This window comes from Nothobranchius furzeri, chromosome 8 (assembly GCF_043380555.1).
Source record: "Nothobranchius furzeri strain GRZ-AD chromosome 8, NfurGRZ-RIMD1, whole genome shotgun sequence".
NCBI lineage: Eukaryota > Metazoa > Chordata > Actinopteri > Cyprinodontiformes > Nothobranchiidae > Nothobranchius > Nothobranchius furzeri.
The window spans coordinates 65,438,800-65,459,297 of record NC_091748.1 but is presented as its reverse complement, the minus strand read 5'-3'; the positions used below and the strand labels follow the sequence as shown (position 1 = coordinate 65,459,297).

Here is a 20,498-nt window from a genome sequence, read left to right as displayed (position 1 = left end):
ACAAAGCACAAAGATATAGACCGTTGGAAACAAAATGTTATTAAAGACACGCCTTTCAAACTCCCAAAGTTCTTTGTTTGGCCACCAGTTAAGTTAGCATGAAATGCTGTAAAGTTGTGGACTTTTGTAAAATCTGCAACATTTGATTCTTTTACAATTAAAACCAGTTAAAAACACTTAATGCTTTTTTTAAAGCAAGAAAGGATCAGACTATTGGTTCAAATCAATAATAAATCAGTGTTTCTGCTGCGGTTTCATGTCAGCCATCTGTTTGAAGTTCTGCTGTTTATTATTTGAGGTAACTGATAATTCCTGTGGGGTGAAAGATCAGTACGAGTTAAAAATACTTTCTGATCCTTCTGCGTGTTTTCCACAGAGTTCAGGGTCCCATTGTGCTGCTGTGCTTCTACAGCTGCTCACATCAGATCCGAGACTTATACTTTCTGCCCGAGGCTGATGCAACATTCCAGAGACGTAACAACAGCCCGACCTTTCACACACTAACCCACTGGAGCCTAAAAAACCCCTCCACCCCTCAGTGTAAACACATGCCCACACATGTGAATGAGAGAAAAATGTAATGTTTCTGCAGTTTTTCTGACCTCAAACTTCTAAAGTGTTGACATTCGTTTAGACAGACACGCTCTGATGTTTGATAACACTTTGTTTTATCACTCGGGAGGCAATTGTTATCAGGAATTGATGCCCCAAGATATCAACATAAACAGCATTTGAACTTTGACTCTGAATAATTTAATTATGGAATTAATACAAATAATTTCACAAAAATGATGCACAGTTCAGACTTTCATATCATTTTTATCTAATGCAACAACCTGAACAAGTCCAAAAAGATCAATATTTTAAAATCAGAAATAGGGAGTGGAAGCACAAAACTGCTAAAGCATACCCAACTTATCATTTTGTAAAGTTTTGTGGGGAAGTTTTGATTCACAAGTAGTACACTGTGAACATTTATTTTTCTTTCCATTTTTATTCAGATCTAAAAACAAACTGAAAACAATTTCTCTGCTTTTCAATATTTATAGTACGGAAGCACATTATTTCCAGTGCGTGGAAAATGATTTAGGAGTAGAATTTCGTTATAACATGATTTGATGTCGTTTTGATGAGAAACTTTCTTGTAATGACATAAGTCGCTACGATAACATTTCATGTAATAACAAGAAAGGTTGTCAACTTTTACTTACAGGGCTTTTACTAGGGCGGAAGTTCTGTAAATTTGTGTGGAAAACTAATCCACATCAGGTATTTTTCTCTGCTGTTTTCAAAATGGGGAACAGCTTGACCAAAGTGTGAAGAAATATTTTCCTCTGACAATTTACTGCTTCTTAAAAAGGCATCGAGGTGCTCCCTCTTACTCCATCTTGTCCCTTTGTTTCTTCTGGACGAGATTCAAGTATTCTGTGAAAAGTCAAAGTTGTACCATTATTATGGGATATTTAATACATTATTTTGAGAACGTTTTTCATTAAAGCCACTTTTATCTCATGAGTACATTTCTCATGAAAATAAGATTTGTACCTCGTAATAACAAGAACTGTTCTTGTTATTACGAGGTACAGCTTTTATATTTTGTCCCACACTGACTGTAATACACTTGCGTACCATAGGGACCCTGTAATAGGAGTTTGTTTGAATGACACACACACGTACACAGAATCCTGGCTGCAACAAGAGGACTATGTTAGGTTAAACGAGTCAACTTCTTCTAATTATTTAAATTATTATATTGCTCGAAGTACAGGGCGAGGAGGAGTAGCAACCATTTTTCATTCAAACCTATTCATCAATCCCTTACCAATTAATAGTTACAGTTCTTTTGAACATCTTATTCTTAGTTTTCCTAATCCAGAATGCAAAACCGTAAAACCACTTGTTTGTAGTTTTGTATCATCCACCAGGCCCTTACTCAAAGTTTTTGGATCAGATCTCTGATTTTTTAATCCGATTTGGTGCTAAATACTGATAAGGTCATTGTAGTGGGGGATTGTAACATTCATGTGGACATTGAAAATGATAGCTTCAATGTAGCCTTTAGTAATATCTTAGACTCAATTGGTTTTACCCAAAGAATACATAGCTCCACCCACTCCTGCCATCATACATTGGACCTTGTGCTGACTTATGGCATAGAGTGTGAGGAAATAACAATTTTTCCACATAATCCAGTCCTCTCGGACCACTTTTTGATAACCTTTGAGTTTTTTATAACTGAGTTCTCGAGACATGAAAGTAAATTTCACTATAGTCGGTCTCTATCTGACAACGCTGTTGCATCTTTTAAATCAACTGTTCCATCTTTACTGTCCTCAGCATCTCAGAGGAACGTAGCAGAGGGCAATATTTTTATTTCTAGCCCTTCACAAATTGATACTTTAGTTCATAATGTTACTTCTTTACATGTGGCATTAGATGATGTTACCCCTTTAAAAAAGAAGGCAATTAGGGACAGGAAGTTGGCTCCTTGGTTTAATTCTGATTTACGAACTTTAAAACGAACTTTAAAATGGATGGAAGCTAGAACTGCTTATTTTTCATTGCTAATTGAGAAAAAGAATAATCCTAAATTTCTTTTCAGTACAGTTGCCAAACTTACACAGATTCATAGTTCTGAACCATCTATTCCCTTAGCCCTCAGCAGCAACGACTTTAGGATTTTTCATGAGAAAATTTAATTCTATTAGAAACAAAATCATTAGGATCCTTCCTAATGTGATTTCTTCTTCCTCAGTAAATGAGGCAGCATCAGAGGTAACTGTAGAACCTCATCTGTGTTTGAACTGTTTGATCCAAACACCGAACAACAGAAACACAAAAGACGGATAAAAGAAGGCATCGAGATAAGGAGACGTGGATGTGAGCCCATGAACAGAGACGATGGAGTTTACTCGTTGGATCGCGCATGGGACTGCATCATCGGAGAGGGAAGAGCGGGCAGCAGAGGGCAACAACGTCCTCTGCTTTCCGCGGATAAACGAAGGAAGTGACGCCACCATCGGCGTCAGCCTGATGTTTGCAGCCGCAAACAAAACATTGCAGGTAAATAAACCTTTTCTGTGTTTTAAAAAGAACTGAAAGATGGAAATTAAAGCACAGTTAGGACACTTAATAATAAAGACGGGAATCCCAGTGAAAGTCATGTGACATGATAGACATTGCAGAAAAGCAATGGTATGAAGGTATACAATGATATAAACAACAAAAGATTATATGAACACTAAAAATAACTAGTTAAAAGTTATTAAAGGAAAAAACAAATAAATCACAAGATCAGATGTTGACCTTGATGTTCAAAGAAAAACGTTTTAACAGTCAGAATGAAAAAGGTAAATAATCAGATTTCAAAGACCTTGGTTTGGTTTTATAATTTTCTGATGATCAGGCTCACAGATGAAGCCTCCTGGGTGGCTCTGCAGCACTCTCAGGAAACAGCTGCTACTGAAAGAGAGCCGAGGCTCTAAACCCAAAACTCCATCTCGCTGTCGGACATTGTGTCCTGACACAGCTGGGATGTGATATAGTGTCTCCCGAGTCTGTGTAAAAGCTGTGCGCAGACTCAGAAACTCTGCCTCACAGCAGCTGAGGGCAGCAGGTTCGAGGACATACGTGCAGAAGCACAGCAGTGCGCATGCAGAGGATACGTGCACAGAGACACCAGCAGGAGCTGCAATGTTCCCAATGTGAAACAAAACCCTCCTCCGCCCTGCAGTGGGTGGACAGAGCCTCATTTAACCTGATCGAGAAAAAATTATATAAAGAGATGAAAAGCTTTATTACAAAAGCCGGGTTAGATAATCTAGCCTTTGAGTGTGGTTTATCATATTAGTCTGAATTATTATTGTTAGTTTGTGATTTTTTGTCATCATGCTCAGTTTAGCAGATAAGAAAGTTTGAATTGCATATCAATGTTTCTGTTGGGAAAACAGCAGAAGAGACAGGAGTTTTACATCATAACACTGCGTTTTGGTGTGACTGGAGTCAAACTTTACCCTCACTGAACTCCTCTCGTTTTTGCTGTATGTTTCTGTGGTTTTCTGAAAATCAATCATCTCTACCCTGACTAAAACTTCTCTACTTTTTAGTAAATTGCTGCCTTGCATTTGTCAGCCTCTGCTCCTAAACATCACTACATTTCTTTAAGGGATTTAAAGCAAAACCATTCTGATCTTCTGGCAGCATGTGGTCATCAGTTTCCGTAAAGCGTGTCATCCGGCTGATTAATTCCTGTTTTATTATGCAGCTGCAGGATTTTTCCAGCCAATCTTGGTCAAATTTAGACCATAAAGTGTTTTTTCCCCCCATGGAGACAAATCTAAACAGATTCAGAAATGACTCATGACAAACCCGTAACAGACAACCCGCCTGATTCTGGTTAACTGTGACGTCTCTGACTCAGAACTGGGGTGTGTATTAAAAACTGGTTTTCAGCTTGTTTAAAGGCAGTTTTTGTCCCTGTAAGTTTGAACTGAAATAGGCTTTCCCCAAGCTAAACAACATTCAAGATGGCCGCTCCACATTACGAACACTGGCAAACACAGAAAGAACTATGTGTATGGAAGCCTATTTCCGCCACTCTGATTAAAACAATAATATTTTTTATTTTCATCTTTCTTTCTCATAATAAGATATGTCATTATTATGAGATAGCCGAGTCATAATTATGAGATAAAACCTATTACTTTTTAACACTAGAACTCCCATAATTCCAACAGTATAAATCCCACTAATAGTCAGTTTGACGGGAATTTCTGGCCATGAAATGCATACCGACGATAATGTTGTGGAGCAAAGTGGCTCAGGTGTGCTATTAATTAACACTATTAATTACCTTGTTAATCTTGCTGTTAAGAAAATATAATTTTAATCCAAAGCTTGAAAATACGTTTATTGTTCGCTGGGTGACTGGCACGGCTACTTTCCACAGGTAGGGGTTAGGGGGTTGGAGATAGCCTTTTGCATTGCTATCAGAGCCTCAGCCGCTTCCAACTGACCAATTTCCAGCAGATTTCTCCTCTCCGCCTGAAGCAGCATCATTTCTAATGCTTGTTTCACTGAGAACATTCTTCTAAGAGCCGTTTTATTAGCTATTTTACACAGAGTATGTACAGAGAGTGAGCGTGCGCGAGCTGGAAAGCCAGTTGCTTAGCAACGGCGACGCTGTACATCATTCACAGGAAAATTTTACTATGTAAACAATAGAGCCGTCAGACTGACAGCTTGTGGGAGACAAAGACAAAAATAACCATAAGTATTTTTGATACATTATTTCATGGAAATTATAATGCAAAATTTATGGACATTTACGCAAATTTTAAGGACACAAACAAATAGGAAAAGCCAGGAAGCCAGGACACAGTGAGATCCATTTAAATAAAGTTATTACACATCAAAATTGGAAAACAGTCAAAATGACTGCCTTGGGAGTTCTAGGGTTAATTCAGAATGTCGGAAATGGGTCTTCCATTCGATACCTGAGTAGATTTTTCCAGATACTGGGATTAAATTTGATCATAGCTGAGAGTCACTCCCAACTTTGGCTCTGAGCATGGACAGGTCATGTGAGATCTTACCATATTGGTTGCGATCGAGCATAAAGTTTTTTTCTAAATTTAGGTCTAATAGTTTCTGATGTTGGACATTCATTCCCTTCCAGGAATGTTTAACTTTTAATAAATTATCTTTTTAAAATCCAAACTCCAATAAATATTTACTTTATAAAAAATGGAAAAGGAAAAATGACCCAAACAGTCATAGCTTGCTAACAAACAAAAAGCATGTTCTGTGTTTTTTTCCAGTTGGGACAACACGTGCCTTGTGTCTGGGAGCGTGCATACACAGCTGTAGGAGTCTGTTGTGAGGAATGAGTGAGTAAAAAGGCCAGAGGGTTGAACTTTCCCCTACTTCTCACAGTGACGACTCCTGCATTCCTCATTCAGCCACCAGTCAGCTTCTGTCTCAGATAAAAGCACGAATAATCAACGGCTATCAGCGTTTTTCACAAGTCAATCAGGTATGTATATCGTGTTGGGGAATTTATTTAGATTTTAGAAAGGCGTGTAGTAGCGTCAGCCAGGCTGAAACAGATACATGCCAGGCTGAAACAGATACATGAAGTCTGTTAGATGTGTGTTAGATGTGGGTGAGAGGTCCTCTGGAGCATAAATACAACTCTTCTGGTTGCTTTTCTGGTGCATACCCAATGACAGCATTAAGACAAAAATCACTACTGCATTACTGAGCGTTTAACCAGTAATTCAGATGTTTTATTGCATCATAGCTCATATCTTCACTATAAAGGGCTTTCCCCGCCTCTGTCTCCCCTCCCTTCTCTTGTAAGCAGCCAATCAGAGGAGCTCTTTACTGCAGCACCAAGCTATAAAAGCCTCACAGTCCCATTCAGCAGCACACAACTGAGACACAAGAAGAAGTGCTGATTTAAAACCAAAGACACAAAAATGAAGATGCCTCAACTTCTCATCCTCCTCCTGACCATTCTGGTCCATGTAGGAGACGGCTTCCCTACAGAGAGACAACGCCGGGACAAGCACGCCTCATGGGATGACGTGAATGTGGTGGCCCACGGCCTTCTGCAGCTTGGTCAGGGTCTGAAGGAGCATGTGGACAAGACCAAAGCCCACATGAGGGACGTGAACAGCAAACTGAAGGTCTTCAACAACACAGTGGCTGAGCTGGAGAAGAAGCAGCAGGAGCAAGATGAAGCTCTGCGAGCCCAAAGAGCTGGAGGAGAGGGGGAGCAGGAGAGGTACCGACTGCTGACAGAGCAAGCTGAGGAGGTGAAGCTGAAGGTGGGGGAGGTGAAAAAGCAGACAGAGGACATCACGTCCAGGATGGACAGACTAGAGGAGGTGCTGACGGAGCCGATACAGGATGGCAACGACAGCGAGCACAAGACTGTTTCATTCATCCAGGTGAGAGAAAATAACGGGTTCATGTTTGATTTGATTTCCGAATCGATAGTTTATAGAAATGACAGTTTAGATCTAAAGAGTAGTTAATATTCTGTTACTGATCAATCCCACAAAGCTAAAAACATTTGCTTTTGCCGTTTCCAGAGGCTGATGATCTCTCAGAACAGACGCATAGACCAGCTGGTGGAGAAAATTCAGCAGCAACAAGACAAACTGGAGAAACAGAGTCTGCACCTACAAGCCTTGCAAACCAAGGTGAGATCCTGGCAACACCATGCTGTCCTAAAAATAGAATGTTTCATTGTTTAGAAAATGAGATTTTTTAAAATCTTTTGACCCATTTTCTGCAGATTGCACACAAGAGAGTGAAATCACACCGACGGAGAGATGAGGAGATGGCACTGACAGGCGAAGCAGAGCCCATCCAAAGGGAATCAGGTAACAGCTCATTTCAGTTAAAGCTCAACTTTCACTCAAATACAAATATTAGTTTTAAAAGCTTATCTGCAATAAAAATCTACAGTTTAATCAGTCAGCTGTGAGTGCAAACACGTACAAGGGACTGGTGAACCATAAAGTGACATAAGAACCAAGCAATTCACCTTCGCACCTTGAGTTATGATGTTTGACTCGCTGGCAGAGCTGATCAAACACAGAGCAAAGATCACAAAAATAGATGACAGAGAGCTTAACCATGTGAATTAGAACAAAAATACATTTTTAAAGCATTTGGATGTGAAAACACTGACTTGTATCCTCAGTCTGATTTATTTCTGGTCTGTTGTTTGCAGGTTTGGCCCAAGACTGTCACGATCTGTTTATGCGAGGACAGAAAGCCAGCGGCATCTACACAATCCAGCCTGAGGGCTCACAACCCTTCAGCGTCCTCTGTCAAATGACTCCAGGTGAGGCGAAGACTCAAACCAGTCAAAGTCTTTGGTTATTTAATGAAAAGCTAATTACGTTTGCACACCGTATTAACTCAACTATTTCTGATCTCTGTTCAGAAGGTGGATGGACGATCATTCAGAAACGTCAGGATGGATCCCAGAACTTTAACCAACTTTGGGAGAGCTACAAGAACGGATTTGGGAGCCTCAAAGGTGAGATGAAGCTTCTGGTAAAAAATTGTTGTGGCATTTGTGTAGAGCCAGAAAAATAACCGTAGGATTTTTTTTTTATCTATCAGGAGAGTTCTGGCTGGGTTTGGACAACATCCACTCCCTTTCCAAGCAAGGCCAGTACATCCTGCAGGTGGAGCTGTCTGATGAGGCGGGGCAGCAGCGAGAAGCTCATTACAAATTCCAGCTGGATGGCGAGGAGAAGATGTTTGCTCTGCACCTCGAGCAGGAATCTCCCTCTGGAGTTCAGGAAGACATTGTGATCGCTGGAGCTTCTGGTCTTCCCTTCTCCACAGCCGACAGAGACAACGACCTCGCTGCAGACATCAACTGTGCTCAGATGCTCTCAGGTACACACAAGATCCAGTCAGACAGGCAAATCCTGATCCTAAACCAGACCATCTGAACCTAAACGTTGGTGGAAGTTTGAATGAAAATCTCTCGTTACTTGCAGGTGGTTGGTGGTTCAGCAGCTGCGGTGAATCTAATCTTAACGGAAAGTTTCCCCGACGGCCCGGCCAGCTCCGAAAACACCAGTCCGGAAGGCAGTCCATGTTTTGGACGATCAGAGCGGGACAGAGCAGCTCTCTGAGGACAACTCTTCTTAAAATCGCACCAGCATCAAAAAATCTTTAAACCTGAACCAAAAAGAATAAAGAGCAAAAGCCAACTCAAGCCAGAGAAAACGACATTTTAAAGACATTTAACTACTGAAAGACATAAAGACGCTGTCATACGCACACTACTGATCTCCACTGGTGATCAGATATTTCTATGCTTTGCATATGAGACCTTAAAGTTCATTCAGTCACATTGACCGATATTATTTCCTTTGAAAGGGATTTTGTTTATTAATTATGTATTTGATATAATTTACTTTGTACTTAATTAATGTTCAGGGGTTTTCTATTTCAAATATTTCATCACAGCTTGAAACAATTATATTTGTATGAAATATGTGAAAATAAACTTTTTAAAAACAAAAAGTTTGTTTATGGAAGTGTGCTTAATCATAAAGAGAATAAATGTTAAACAGCTTAGCAGCTCATATTAGACCAGCTGGAGATCATAAAGGACTCATTTCCATGATAGAAAAATTTGCTAAACATTGTGAGAAATCTGAGATTTAATATTTTAACCTATCAGTCGGAGGAGATTACGTTTGCTGTTTTTTGTGAATCAGATTCAGGTTATCCATTTTAATACAAACGCAGCTTGTTTTAACTTAGAGATTAAAACTTCATCCATTCATACAAAGAAAATGCAGTTAAGAATTTATTGATTTTCAGAAAATGACCCTTTAAATAGTTTAATGAAAAACGGTGACTTTTATGCAATTTGCGTCTCATGATGACATTCCACTTTCATTAACAGCAGTTCATTACATTATGTCCTAATTAATCAATGTTCCATTTTGGTGTTTTTTTTTCCCACTCGGGTTAAAATCCCAGAAAATATAAGGGCTGGAAATCTTACAAATACGCTTTTCAAGATCATTTTCAGCAACAATGCTGATAAAGGTAAATAAATAAAAGACCCTAACAAGAACTTTAATACATTGTTTACTTCTGTTTATTTTTTCAAGGGTTTAGAGAACATTTCACTGTGTATGTATAACAATAGCTCCTCTAACAGGTTTTCATCAGACAGTAACAAGACAACAGACTCACTCACTGCTGCAAGTTGTTGGGGTCCTGCCCTCATGAGAAAATTACTACGCAGTATTTTCTCCAAAGGACTATGCCATCTACGCCCTGAAGCGTAGACAATAAAGCATAATGATATCAGCGCCAGCAGGGACTCCATGTCCCATGATCCTCTGCAGCCGGCAGCAGCTTGATGATGTCATCACGCGATGCCAAGTCTGACCGGACCAGTGGATACCGGCCCCTACAAAGTCTTGTGTTAGATTCCCTGATAAATATATATTAACTGTGAGAGCAGGTGCTCCTAAATTCTAGAAAGGCACCCAAGAGTCGACTCAAATGTCTTCTTATAGGTCAGTTTCTTGGCACCAAGGCAAATATTTACTGTGCAAAAGTTCTCAGCAGCAGAAGAAAGACAAGTTCCACATCAAGGTAAAGCAGACGACTGAAAAGATCAGCAACAAGTTACAACGTGTGCCCATCACTCATATTTCTTTTTAAAATATCACCCAATAAAAGTGTGAAGTTGGACTCTGTTAGTGAATAAAATCATCTATGGCAGCACTTAAAGGACAAAACTCAGAGAAAAACATATCAGTGTAATTAAAAGTGGTAAAAAGAGTTGCTTGTTATCTCTTAAAGAGTTTTACAATTGTTAAATTCAGATGAAATGGGGGAATGCTGCTTTAAGTTAGAGGGAAAAAAGCAGCTAAAATCGATAAAGCTTCAAAACAAATAGAGAAATCTCTTTAAAAGTCTAAGGAAGGTCCACGTACGTCTTCACTGGCATCTCCTGTTTGCGGAGCAGCAAACAGCATTTTAAATACCAACAATTATTTCTGTCACCCCTACACGCTCCGAGAGTTTTAGATTTACTCTGAGTAAACAGCGCCCTCTGTTGGTTTCAGGGCCTGAAACAAGCCAAACACATTCACTGTAAGACTGTTTCCAAGGCCTGTGTGATGATTCATGCTAACTTTACTAACATCTGAATCAAGTAATATTATCTTAATGCTAAAATGCTGCAGCAACTTGAAGACTCATGATCATATCTTGAGGTGTGATGAGGTTTGGCGTAGTTTGCATTCAACTGATCATAAAAATCAAGTTAAGTCACAGGTGATGCAGGTTTGAACAAACATGAGTAAAAACAGGAGAGGAGGGTAGGAAGCAAGGAAAGGAAAGTTAGTGTGTGGAAAGGCTTATCAGAGGTTCTGCTGGAGGAAGTGCAGCAGCGTAATCTCATAATGCTCCCCGGACTCCGGACACCTGATGCTGTGCCGTTCGTTGGGATAAATCTGGAGCGAAAAGATGTAGAGACGTGTTGGATTGCTGTGAGATTTTCAGACCAATATCAGCACACATCAGGTGTTTGTTGTACCTGTAGCCTGTAGGGTTTTCCTGCTCGGATGAGTTGGGACACCAGGAAGTTAGTGTGGAAGAAATGTACATTCTCATCTAAAAATCCATGTAGGATGAGCAGCCTGTTGGGCCTGTGGGACACAAAGACATGCATTGGTTTTTCATTTTGATTAGTTTACTTACTCACATTTACATTTTAAATAATGAGTCATAAAAACTATTCATCCAGTAAGCTTTTAGTGAATAAACTGGGCTATGCTGAGTCTTCAGGGTAGGGTTTTATAGGTCATGTTGAGTCATGTCTTGGCTTTCTCTTTGAGAAAGAAAATCAAGACAAATCTATTGCCTTGGCAACACGAAAGAAAATAAAACACAAACTGTGTGATTTTCCTTAAAACATGAAAAAAACTGTAATTTTTCTTTAACGTCAATTATTATTGTGCTTATTTATAAAAGAGTAAAACGTTTCAGTTAGAACTCACTCAAAGGTCTCCTAATGAGCCATCTAGCAAAAAATAAAAATAAAAACATTTTAAAAAGTTACTTAAATATATATAAAAGAAAATAAAATCAAGTTTAGAAACGGGTCTCACTCATTGGGAAGCCTGTCGACATGCAGAGCGACGGAACAGGCTTCGTATCCCTTCTGGTTTTTGTCAGGCGTGTCTAAATATCGTTCCGTGTAGCCCGTGTCGTAAGCCGTCCACAAGGTCACCGGGGCTCCTGCAACCGCAACCTAACCAACAAACAAAAAGACTAATTATTCATCACTTTTAAAACGGCTAAAACAGACCAATTTCAGGAATTATCAATCATGTGTGCGTTAACTTCAAATCATCCCTAATGTTAGATCTATGATTAAAGAAAATCAAGATCAAATGAACAGACAGAAACAAATGGAAACTTTCTACTCATGAATCATTTATGGCAGAATATGGAAACAGTGTCTGTAAGTCTTCTCTGTAACAAAGTCAAGTCTGGTTTGGACCTTAAAGGTTTCGGGTCTGTGGACGAGACCCATGAGGGAGAGGAAGCCTCCGTACGACCAGCCATGGATGGCGACGCGACTCAAGTCCACAAACTTATACTTGTTAGCTATGTAGTGCAAACCCTCCACCTGGTCTTCAAGCTCCACCTGACCCTGAATTAAAATAAATAAACATTCATTAAAATCTGCGAAAGTGCACTCAGTAGGCATGATTTTCAAACAGTGAAATGCTAAAACACATTTAGCTTATCTAAGTATTTCTGTACATGTTCTAGTAGATGTCTTTCTACATTTAGCAGCATCAGAAGGATGTTTTGCCACAGTTACCATCTTGTCCTTCACAGCCCCTTCAAACTTAAGTCCTCGCTGGCAAGAGCCCCGCCCATCGATGACCAGCACCACGTAGCCCAGAGACGCCAGAGTGCTCAGCCGAAGATACTTCACGCCTTTGTAAGAGTTATTCACTAACTGCACCTGGAAAACAAACCAGGTGTCTGTTTCATCCTCCTGGCTCAGCAGCATCTCATGGTTCACTATAAACAGTGACCTTCAAGAGATGCTGACTGACCAGAAAACACCTAAAATACTCAGCTAGACCAAAAGATGTGATTGACTATTTAATAAGAGAATTCTATTTGGATTTTTCCGTCAAAAAGGCCTTTCTGCACCATAGACTCAGATGTTTTATTATGTAAATTTAAGTTTCAAGTTAAAGATCAAACCTGAGGACCACCATAGACAAAGACAACGGTGGGATGCTTCCTGCCGGGAACCAGGTGGTTTGGTTTGTACAACATGCCATAAAGCTCAAAGCCTGACTTTCCGGTAAAGTTAAAGATTTCTGGAGTGGAAGGATCAAAATGATGACCTGGAAACAAATAAACAAAACCAGTTAAAAAAATAAATAAATAAAATAAATCACATCTACAATATGTCCTGATATCAGTGTTAAACATTCACGGTTTCAAAACTTTCAAAACTGTTCAAACATTTTATATTTTTCAATAAAGCTGTGATTACATTTGGGATTTTTGTTTATTTATTGAGAATCTGAAACATCTAAACTTCGTGTTAACTCATTCACTGCCACTGACGACTAAAGTCGTCATTTGCATGTTTTTACTGTGTGGGCATCGGAATGAGCCCCAGCACCGTGAGAACAAACATCTCAGCTCTAAAGCCGATCTTCATCCACATAGGTTACACGTCACGTGATCAGGAAGCAGAAAATCCACGTGTTAGGAGATCGTTTTGGGCCGCTGCTGTAAAAAAAGTGAGACGCGAACCGGAAAAGGTTCTGCCGATCACAATTCAACAACGGATTATGAAAGAACGGATAACGCTCGAAACACGCAGATTCTTCCTGATGCAAGAGGTGAGTCTCCGCTTTGTTTGGGTTGTTTTGGCATCGACATCATCCTAGCACGCAACGTTCTGTGACTCTTAAAAAAAACAGTAAAAATGGTGAGAAACGCTGGCAGCGAATGAGTTAAAAGTTTAAAGTGAGCAGAATTCAGTACCAGAAGACTCCATCAAGCTCGCCCAGAGCTGCGGCTCTTTGTGCAACGGGTCGCTATCCGAACCAATCAGCTTGTAGATGTGAACACACGGAGAGGTTGTTAAGCTGCTGTAGTGGCTGATAAACATGTCAAAGGTCTGTATGAAAGACACAAGATGAGTCAGTGTTACACAGTGTCCTCCACTGGAGTTAGAACACTATTACAACTGAATTTAAATGAACACATGAACGGTGGATCTATCATGATGTCCTGATTGCTTTGTATGGTAAATGGCCTGTATTTGATGTAGCACCTTCTAGAGTCCTGGAAACCCCCAAGGCGCTTTACAACACAACCAGTCATTCACCCATTCACACACACATTCACACACTGGTGGGGATGAGCTACAATGTAGCCACAGCTGTCCTGGGGCGCACTGACAGAGGCGAGGCTGCCGAGCACTGGCGCCACCGGTCCCTCTGACCACCACCAGCAGGCAACGTGGGTTAAGTGTCTTGCCCAAGGACACAACGACAGCGACAGACTGAGCGGGGCTTGAACCTGCAACCTTCCGATTATGGGGCGAGCACTTAACTCCTGTGCCACCGTCGCCCCATCAGAGGTGCATTAAACCAACTAGTGATGATTATCAAATGCAGACAAATGTCCCAATAAATTATTCTACTGGCTTTAGAAATGCACTGATGCTAACAGGTGATTTATTTGATTTCTGCTACGTGAATAAAACAACACAAACCTTCTTTAGTAACTTTAATTGCAAATAAATCCAGGTTGTTTGCATTACAAGTGTATGCTGGGATACCTGGCTGACGGAGCAGCTGTGGGAGAAGCCAGGTTTGGTGAGTCGGACGACTTCCCCTGGAGACTCGTAGCTCACCACGTAAAGGTGGTGCTCCAGAGGAGAGTCCTTGGTTCCCTGGAAATAAACCAGCTTTGCCGCCTCATCCACCCAAATCTGAGGACTGCAGGAACGCTGCACAAATACAGCAGAGAATTAAACAGTGCATTGCATTCATTTGCATCTCTTACAATAATTATTCTCATTAATAGATTACTTTTATACACATCTTTAATCTGCATGTTTTTCTAGTTAAAACTCACAGAAACAACATTTTTATAATCGTCAAAAAGACTGAATATGATTAACAATAAAAGGATAAAACTAGTAAGTCCAGCCTCGCACGTTTTAACATGAATGTGATCAAAAATGTAGTCTTTGTAAATTAAACCAAGCAAAGTCAAAAAGTTATATTTATGACAGTCTGAGCAGCAGAATTAGACTGTAGGGTCTTAGTTGTTTACCGTAACTGGGAGAGGCTGTGTAGATTTTCTGTTAAATGTTTTGCTTTTAAAGACACTATATCATGAAAAATCTACTTTGCAAATCGGCATGGTTTTCTTCTTCATGGCTTCATGATGATTTGCTGAAGGCCGAGAATTACTTTATGAAATGAGTGGAACTCGCACGGGTAGAGGCGGGGTTCATTCCAGGTTGATGAATGTCTCAAGAAAATAACTTGCATCTCAGAACAAATGACATTTCGGTAGTGCCAACAGTAATATTTTAATCATATAAGGGCCTGTCGTTTTTATGAAAGCTTTAAGATAGCATGGTATAGTTCCTTTAATGAGACAAACCAACTCTACATCTCCATCTGTTCCTGTTTGGGGGTCATTTGTATAAACAATAAAAGTTATCAACATTAACAGAAATGTGGGCGGAGCTTTACCTTTGCTCCATGATTGGCCAGCACCTCCCACTCCCCACTGGTCACCATCACCTCCTCTTTAACCGGACACTTAAAATCATCTGAGGGGCAAAGAAACAGAAGTCTAAGGCAACCTATTATAATCAGAGATTAAATGACTCATTAAAGAGCAAGCTCACTTGTTTTGTTCAACACATTTGCAGTGGTCTCTATTATAAATGTATCTGGCGATCCTATATCAGCAACGAAGCTGGAGCAGAGGGTAACAGCAGACTAAAGGTTTAGGAGCTTTGCTTCCTAATACTTGGACATCTCTCGTCTGACTGGCTAACAGCAACACAACTCTACCACTGACTCAGTTTGCATAACAATGCTTAAACTCCACAAACAACATAAGCCTGAAGGAGTTCTGCTGTGTGGTGGAGTTGCTAATGCTAACAGTTAGCTTCTTCTAGCTGAGACGTTCTCTGCTCTCGCCTGGATGCTAAATCATCAACAGCCTTCCCCATTGTGAGCTAAGATGGACGAGTCCATGAATGCTAATCCTCAGTGTTGCATAGATCTGTCAGGCTTTTCTAATCTGAGCGTTTCCCCGTCTGCTTTCTAGAGCAGGAAATGAGATAGAAGACTATTTTCAAGTTTAGCCAGCATGTGAAACTGCAGAGTGACCAATCACATTTAAAATAAGTAAAAAATGGTTTCTCAGTAAACTTGGTCTTTAAGTAAACAAAAACATATCCTGCCTGCAGACAGTAAATATAACGGTTTCTGACAAAAACCTAGCATCTTTACACAATATTCCACAATTATAACTAGGTTTTAATTGTAATTTCTTAGCTACCCTCCTTGAACCGTCACCTTATCGTGGTGGAGGAGTTTGAGTGCCCTAATGATCCTAGGAGCTATGTTGTCTGGGGCACTTAGTGCCCTGGTAGGGTCTCCCATGACAAATTGGTCTTAGGTGAAGGGTGAGACAAAGAACGGTTCGAAGGATCTTTCATGGCGATTAAAACGAAGAGTCGGAGTACCCGGCCCGGAGGGTTACCGGGGTCCCACCCTGGAGCCAGGCCTGGGGTTGGGGCCCGTGAGCGAGCGCCTGGTGGCCGGGCTTTCGCCCATGGGGCCCAGCCGGGCCCAGCCCGAACCGGATACATGGGCTCGTCCAACTGTGGACCCACCACCCGCAGGAGGAACATGAAGGGTCCGGTGCAATGCGAATCGGGTGGCAGACCAAGGCGGGAGCCTTGGCGGTCCAATCCCCGGACAAGAAAACTACTTTTTGGGACATGGAACGTCACCTCGCTGGCGGGGAAAGAGCCGGAGCTTGTGGCAGAGGTTGAGCGGTACCGGCTAGATATAGTCGGACTCACCTCGACACATTGCATTGGCTCTGGAACCCGAGACCTGGAGAGGGGTTGGACACTCTACTTTGCTGGAGTTGCTCCGGGTGAGAGGCGGAGGGCTGGGGTTGGCTTTTTGTTAGCCCCGAGACTCTCTGCCTGTGTGTTGGGGTTTACCCCGGGGGACAAGAGGGTAGCTTCCTTGCGCCTTCGGGTCGGGGAACGGGTCCTGACTGTTGTTTGTGCTTATGGGCCAAATATCAGTTCAGAGTACCCACCCTTTTTGGAGTCCCTGGGACGAGTGCTAGATAGTGCTCCATCAGGGGACTCCATTGTCCTGCTGGGGGACGTCAATGCTCACGTGGGCAATGACAGCTTGACCTGGAGGGGTGTGATTGGGAGGAATGGCCCACCTAATCTGAACTCGAGCGGTGTTTTGTTATTGGACTTCTGTGCAAGCCGCAGTTTGGCCATAACGAACACCATGTTCGAACATAAGGATGCCCACCGGTACACTTGGTACCAGGGCAGCCTAGGTCACAGGTCGATGATAGATTTTGTAGTCGTATCATCTGACCTGCGGCCGTATGTTTTGGACACCCGAGTGAAGAGAGGGGCGGAGCTGTCAACTGATCACCACCTGGTGGTGAGTTGGATCAGATGGCAAGGGAACATGCCGCGTAGACCTGGCAGACCCAAACGCATAGTGAGGGTCTGCTGGGAACGCCTGGCAGAAGAACCTGTCAAGACGGTCTTCAACTCCCACCTCCGGCAGAGCTTTGACCACGTCCCGAGAGCAGTGGGGGACATTGAGTCCGAGTGGGCCTTGTTCCACTCTGCGATTGTTGAGGCGGCTGTTGCTAGCTGTGGTCGTAAGGTGGCCGGTGCCAGTCGTGGTGGCAACCCCCGTACCCGCTGGTGGACACCAGAGGTTCGGGGAGCCGTCAGGCTGAAGAAGGAGGCCTACAGGGCGTGGCTGGTCTGTGGGTCTCCGGAGGCAGCAGACAGGTACCGGATAGCCAAGCGGGGTGCAGCAGTGGCAGTTGCCGAGGCAAAATCTCGGGCGTGGGAGGAGTTTGGTGAGGCCATGGAGAAAGACTATCGATCGGCTCCAAAGAGGTTCTGGCAAACTGTCCGGCGCCTCAGGAGAGGAAGGCAGCAACTCGCTCACACTGTTTACAGTGGGGATGGGGAGCTGCTGACGTCAACTGAGGCTATAGTGGGACGGTGGAAGGAATACTTTGAGGAGCTCCTCAATCCCACCAATGCGCATTCCGAGGAGGAACCAGAGCTGGGAGGCCTGGGGATGGACTGTCCGATCTCGGGGGCAGAAGTTGCTGAGGTAGTCAAACAACTACACAGCGGCGGAGCCCCGGGGGCGGATGAGGTTCGTCCTGGGTATCTCAAGGCTATGGATGTTGTAGGGCTGTCATGGTTGACACGTCTCTACAACATTGCGTGGTCATCGGGGGCAGTTCCTAGGGAGTGGCAGACCGGGGTGGTGGTCCCCATCTTTAAGAAGGGTGACCTGAGGGTGTGTTCCAACTATAGGGGGATCACACTCCTCAGCCTCCCTGGAAAGGTCTACGCCAAGGTACTGGAGAGGAGGGTCCGATCGATAGTTGAATCTCAGATAGAGGAGGAGCAATGTGGTTTTCGTCCTGGCCGTGGAACTGTGGACCAGCTCTATACCCTTGCAAGGGTGATGGAGGGGGCATGGGAGTTTGCCCAACCAATCCACATGTGCTTTGTGGATTTGGAGAAGGCTTATGACCGTGTCCCCAGGGGCACCCTGTGGGGGACACTCCAGGAGTATGGGGTGGGTGGCTTTCTGTTAAGGGCCATTCAGTCCCTTTACCAGAGGAGCGTGAGTTTGGTCCGCATAGCCGGTAGTAAGTCGGACCTGTTCCCAGTGAGGGTTGGACTCCGCCAGGGCTGCCCTTTGTCACCGGTTCTGTTCATCACTTTTATGGACAGAATTTCTAGACGCAGCCGTGGTGTGGAGTGTGTCGAGTTTGGTGGCAGGAGAATCTCGTCTCTGCTTTTGGCGGATGATGTGGTCCTCCTAGCTTCATCCAGCTCTGACCTTCAGCTCTTGCTGGGTAGGTTCGCGGCCGAATGTGAAGCGGCTGGGATGAGGATCAGCACCTCCAAATCTGAGACCATGGTTCTCGACCGGAAAAGGGTGGCTTGCCACCTCCGGGTCGGGGGAGAGGTCCTACCTCAAGTGGAGGAGTTTAAGTATCTCGGGGTCTTGTTCACGAGTGAGGGTAGGAGGGATCGGGAGATCGACAGGCGGATTGGTTCGGCGTCTGCAGTGATGCGGACGCTGAGCCGATCTGTTGTGGGGAAGAGGGAGCTGAGCCAGAAAGCCAGGCTCTCGATTTACCGGTCGATCTACGTCCCAATCCTCACCTATGGTCATGAGCTTTGGGTAATGACTGAAAGAACGAGATCGCGGATACAAGCGGCCGAAATGAGTTTCCTCCGTAGGGTGGCCGGGCTCAGCCTTAGAGATAGGGTGAGGAGCTCGGACATTCGGGAGGGACTCGGAGTAGAACCGCTGCTCCTCCGGATCGAAAGGAGCCAGTTGAGGTGGTTTGGGCATCTGGTCAGGATGCCTCCTGGACGCCTCCCCGGGGAGGTGTTTCGGGCATGTCCTGCCGGCAGAAGGCCCCCGGGTCGACCCAGGACACGTTGGAGAGGTTACATCTCCAATCTGGTCCGGGAACGCCTTGGGGTCCTGCCGGAGGAGCTGGTGGACAAGGCCGGGGAGAGGACGGCCTGGAGCTCCCTAATTGGGATGCTGCCCCCGCGACCCGGACCCGGATAAGCGGAGGAAGACGAAGACGAAGACGAATTTCTTAGCTATAAAACTGTGACAACTTTGGCACAAGCTGGTGCTCTCAGGACGGGGTTACCTTCAGAGTGTATGTAGCCCTCAGTCCAGTTAAAGCTCTTCTGCTGTAACACAGAGGTGATTTTATACAAGTGGCAGAAGCCTGTTTTGGACTCATTTACTGTGATGAAGGTGAACTCGTCATCAGACGTTTGGATAAAAGGATGGAAGATGTCATGGACCTGGAAAGAAAAGCAATTGTTTGGTTTGTTGTCTTTCTGTTCTGCTCACATTAAACAGAAAAGTTAATTAAAATCAGAAAACGCAACAGCTGCTCATTTTATACGTCCATAAAACAAATAAAAAGACTTGATCAACCGATCAGATCAGGAAACTATGCTGGAACTGATTATGCAGCCTGGTGCAAATGCTGGACCTCACATTGATCCAGACATCACTGGTCTCTTGGTAGATGATGAAGGGATGGACGGAGTCTCCGAGGACCTTCAGGCTCTCATGCCTTCTGAATTTATCATTATGAGCAGGAATGAAGAGTGCAGGAGGGAGCAAGACAAGCTGGAGGTGCTGCTGCCGCCGGTCCATCATGACCGCCCACGCACTGACACGGACAGAGAGAAAATCTGTGACGAACAGGAACTTTAGCATAACAGGGTATCTGCAGGTTTAAGGGAGCCAAATTTAAGACTTTTAAAGACCTTTTTAAGGCCACTTTGACCAAATGTAAGCTATTTTTTTAAATTTCATTTAAGCTATAATTTCCAGCTATTGCCTGGAACCGGTGCTAGCCACGTCGCAAACGTGGGATTAGCCATCCAGTTACCATTAAACTTGCACTTCCTCATGGTGCAAGCTCCCACTAGCTTAACCAGCTAATGTGCTCATCTAAAAATAGCCCCCTTTCACAACCAACTGAATGTGTACGGTTCCGCTTACGCCAACATCGTACACAAAAATGCTGAACACAACTAGGAATTCACAGAAATTTTATAGAAATAAAAA

At 43.1% G+C, this 20,498-nt stretch overlaps 2 protein-coding genes across 3 annotated transcripts in view; one reads left to right on the top strand and one right to left on the bottom strand.

Annotated features, from left to right (window-relative positions):
• Positions 1-6,381: 6,381 nt before the first annotated feature.
• Positions 6,382-9,060, top strand: LOC107392818 (angiopoietin-related protein 4). The gene is made up of 7 exons (XM_015970838.3): positions 6,382-6,953; positions 7,098-7,208; positions 7,304-7,391; positions 7,745-7,858; positions 7,961-8,056; positions 8,143-8,424; positions 8,529-9,060. Exons 1-7 carry the CDS (start codon positions 6,480-6,482, stop codon positions 8,708-8,710), a joined length of 1,347 nt encoding a protein of 448 aa, XP_015826324.3. The 5' UTR covers positions 6,382-6,479; the 3' UTR covers positions 8,711-9,060.
• A 1,296-nt stretch (positions 9,061-10,356) lies between these two features.
• Positions 10,357-20,498, bottom strand: part of LOC107392817 (dipeptidyl-peptidase 9) — a 30,842-nt gene continuing 20,700 nt past the window's right edge. For both annotated transcript variants that reach the window (XM_015970835.3, XM_015970834.3), the window contains exons 11-21: positions 19,920-20,097; positions 19,561-19,720; positions 15,321-15,400; positions 14,393-14,563; positions 13,591-13,726; positions 12,793-12,938; positions 12,398-12,544; positions 12,071-12,223; positions 11,676-11,818; positions 11,102-11,213; positions 10,357-11,018 (exon numbers count right to left, since the gene is read on the bottom strand). In XM_015970835.3, coding sequence (XP_015826321.3) covers positions 10,926-11,018; positions 11,102-11,213; positions 11,676-11,818; positions 12,071-12,223; positions 12,398-12,544; positions 12,793-12,938; positions 13,591-13,726; positions 14,393-14,563; positions 15,321-15,400; positions 19,561-19,720; positions 19,920-20,097 — 1,519 coding nt within the window. In that variant the 3' untranslated portion in view covers positions 10,357-10,925. The remainder of the gene's footprint in view (positions 11,019-11,101; positions 11,214-11,675; positions 11,819-12,070; positions 12,224-12,397; positions 12,545-12,792; positions 12,939-13,590; positions 13,727-14,392; positions 14,564-15,320; positions 15,401-19,560; positions 19,721-19,919; positions 20,098-20,498) is intronic.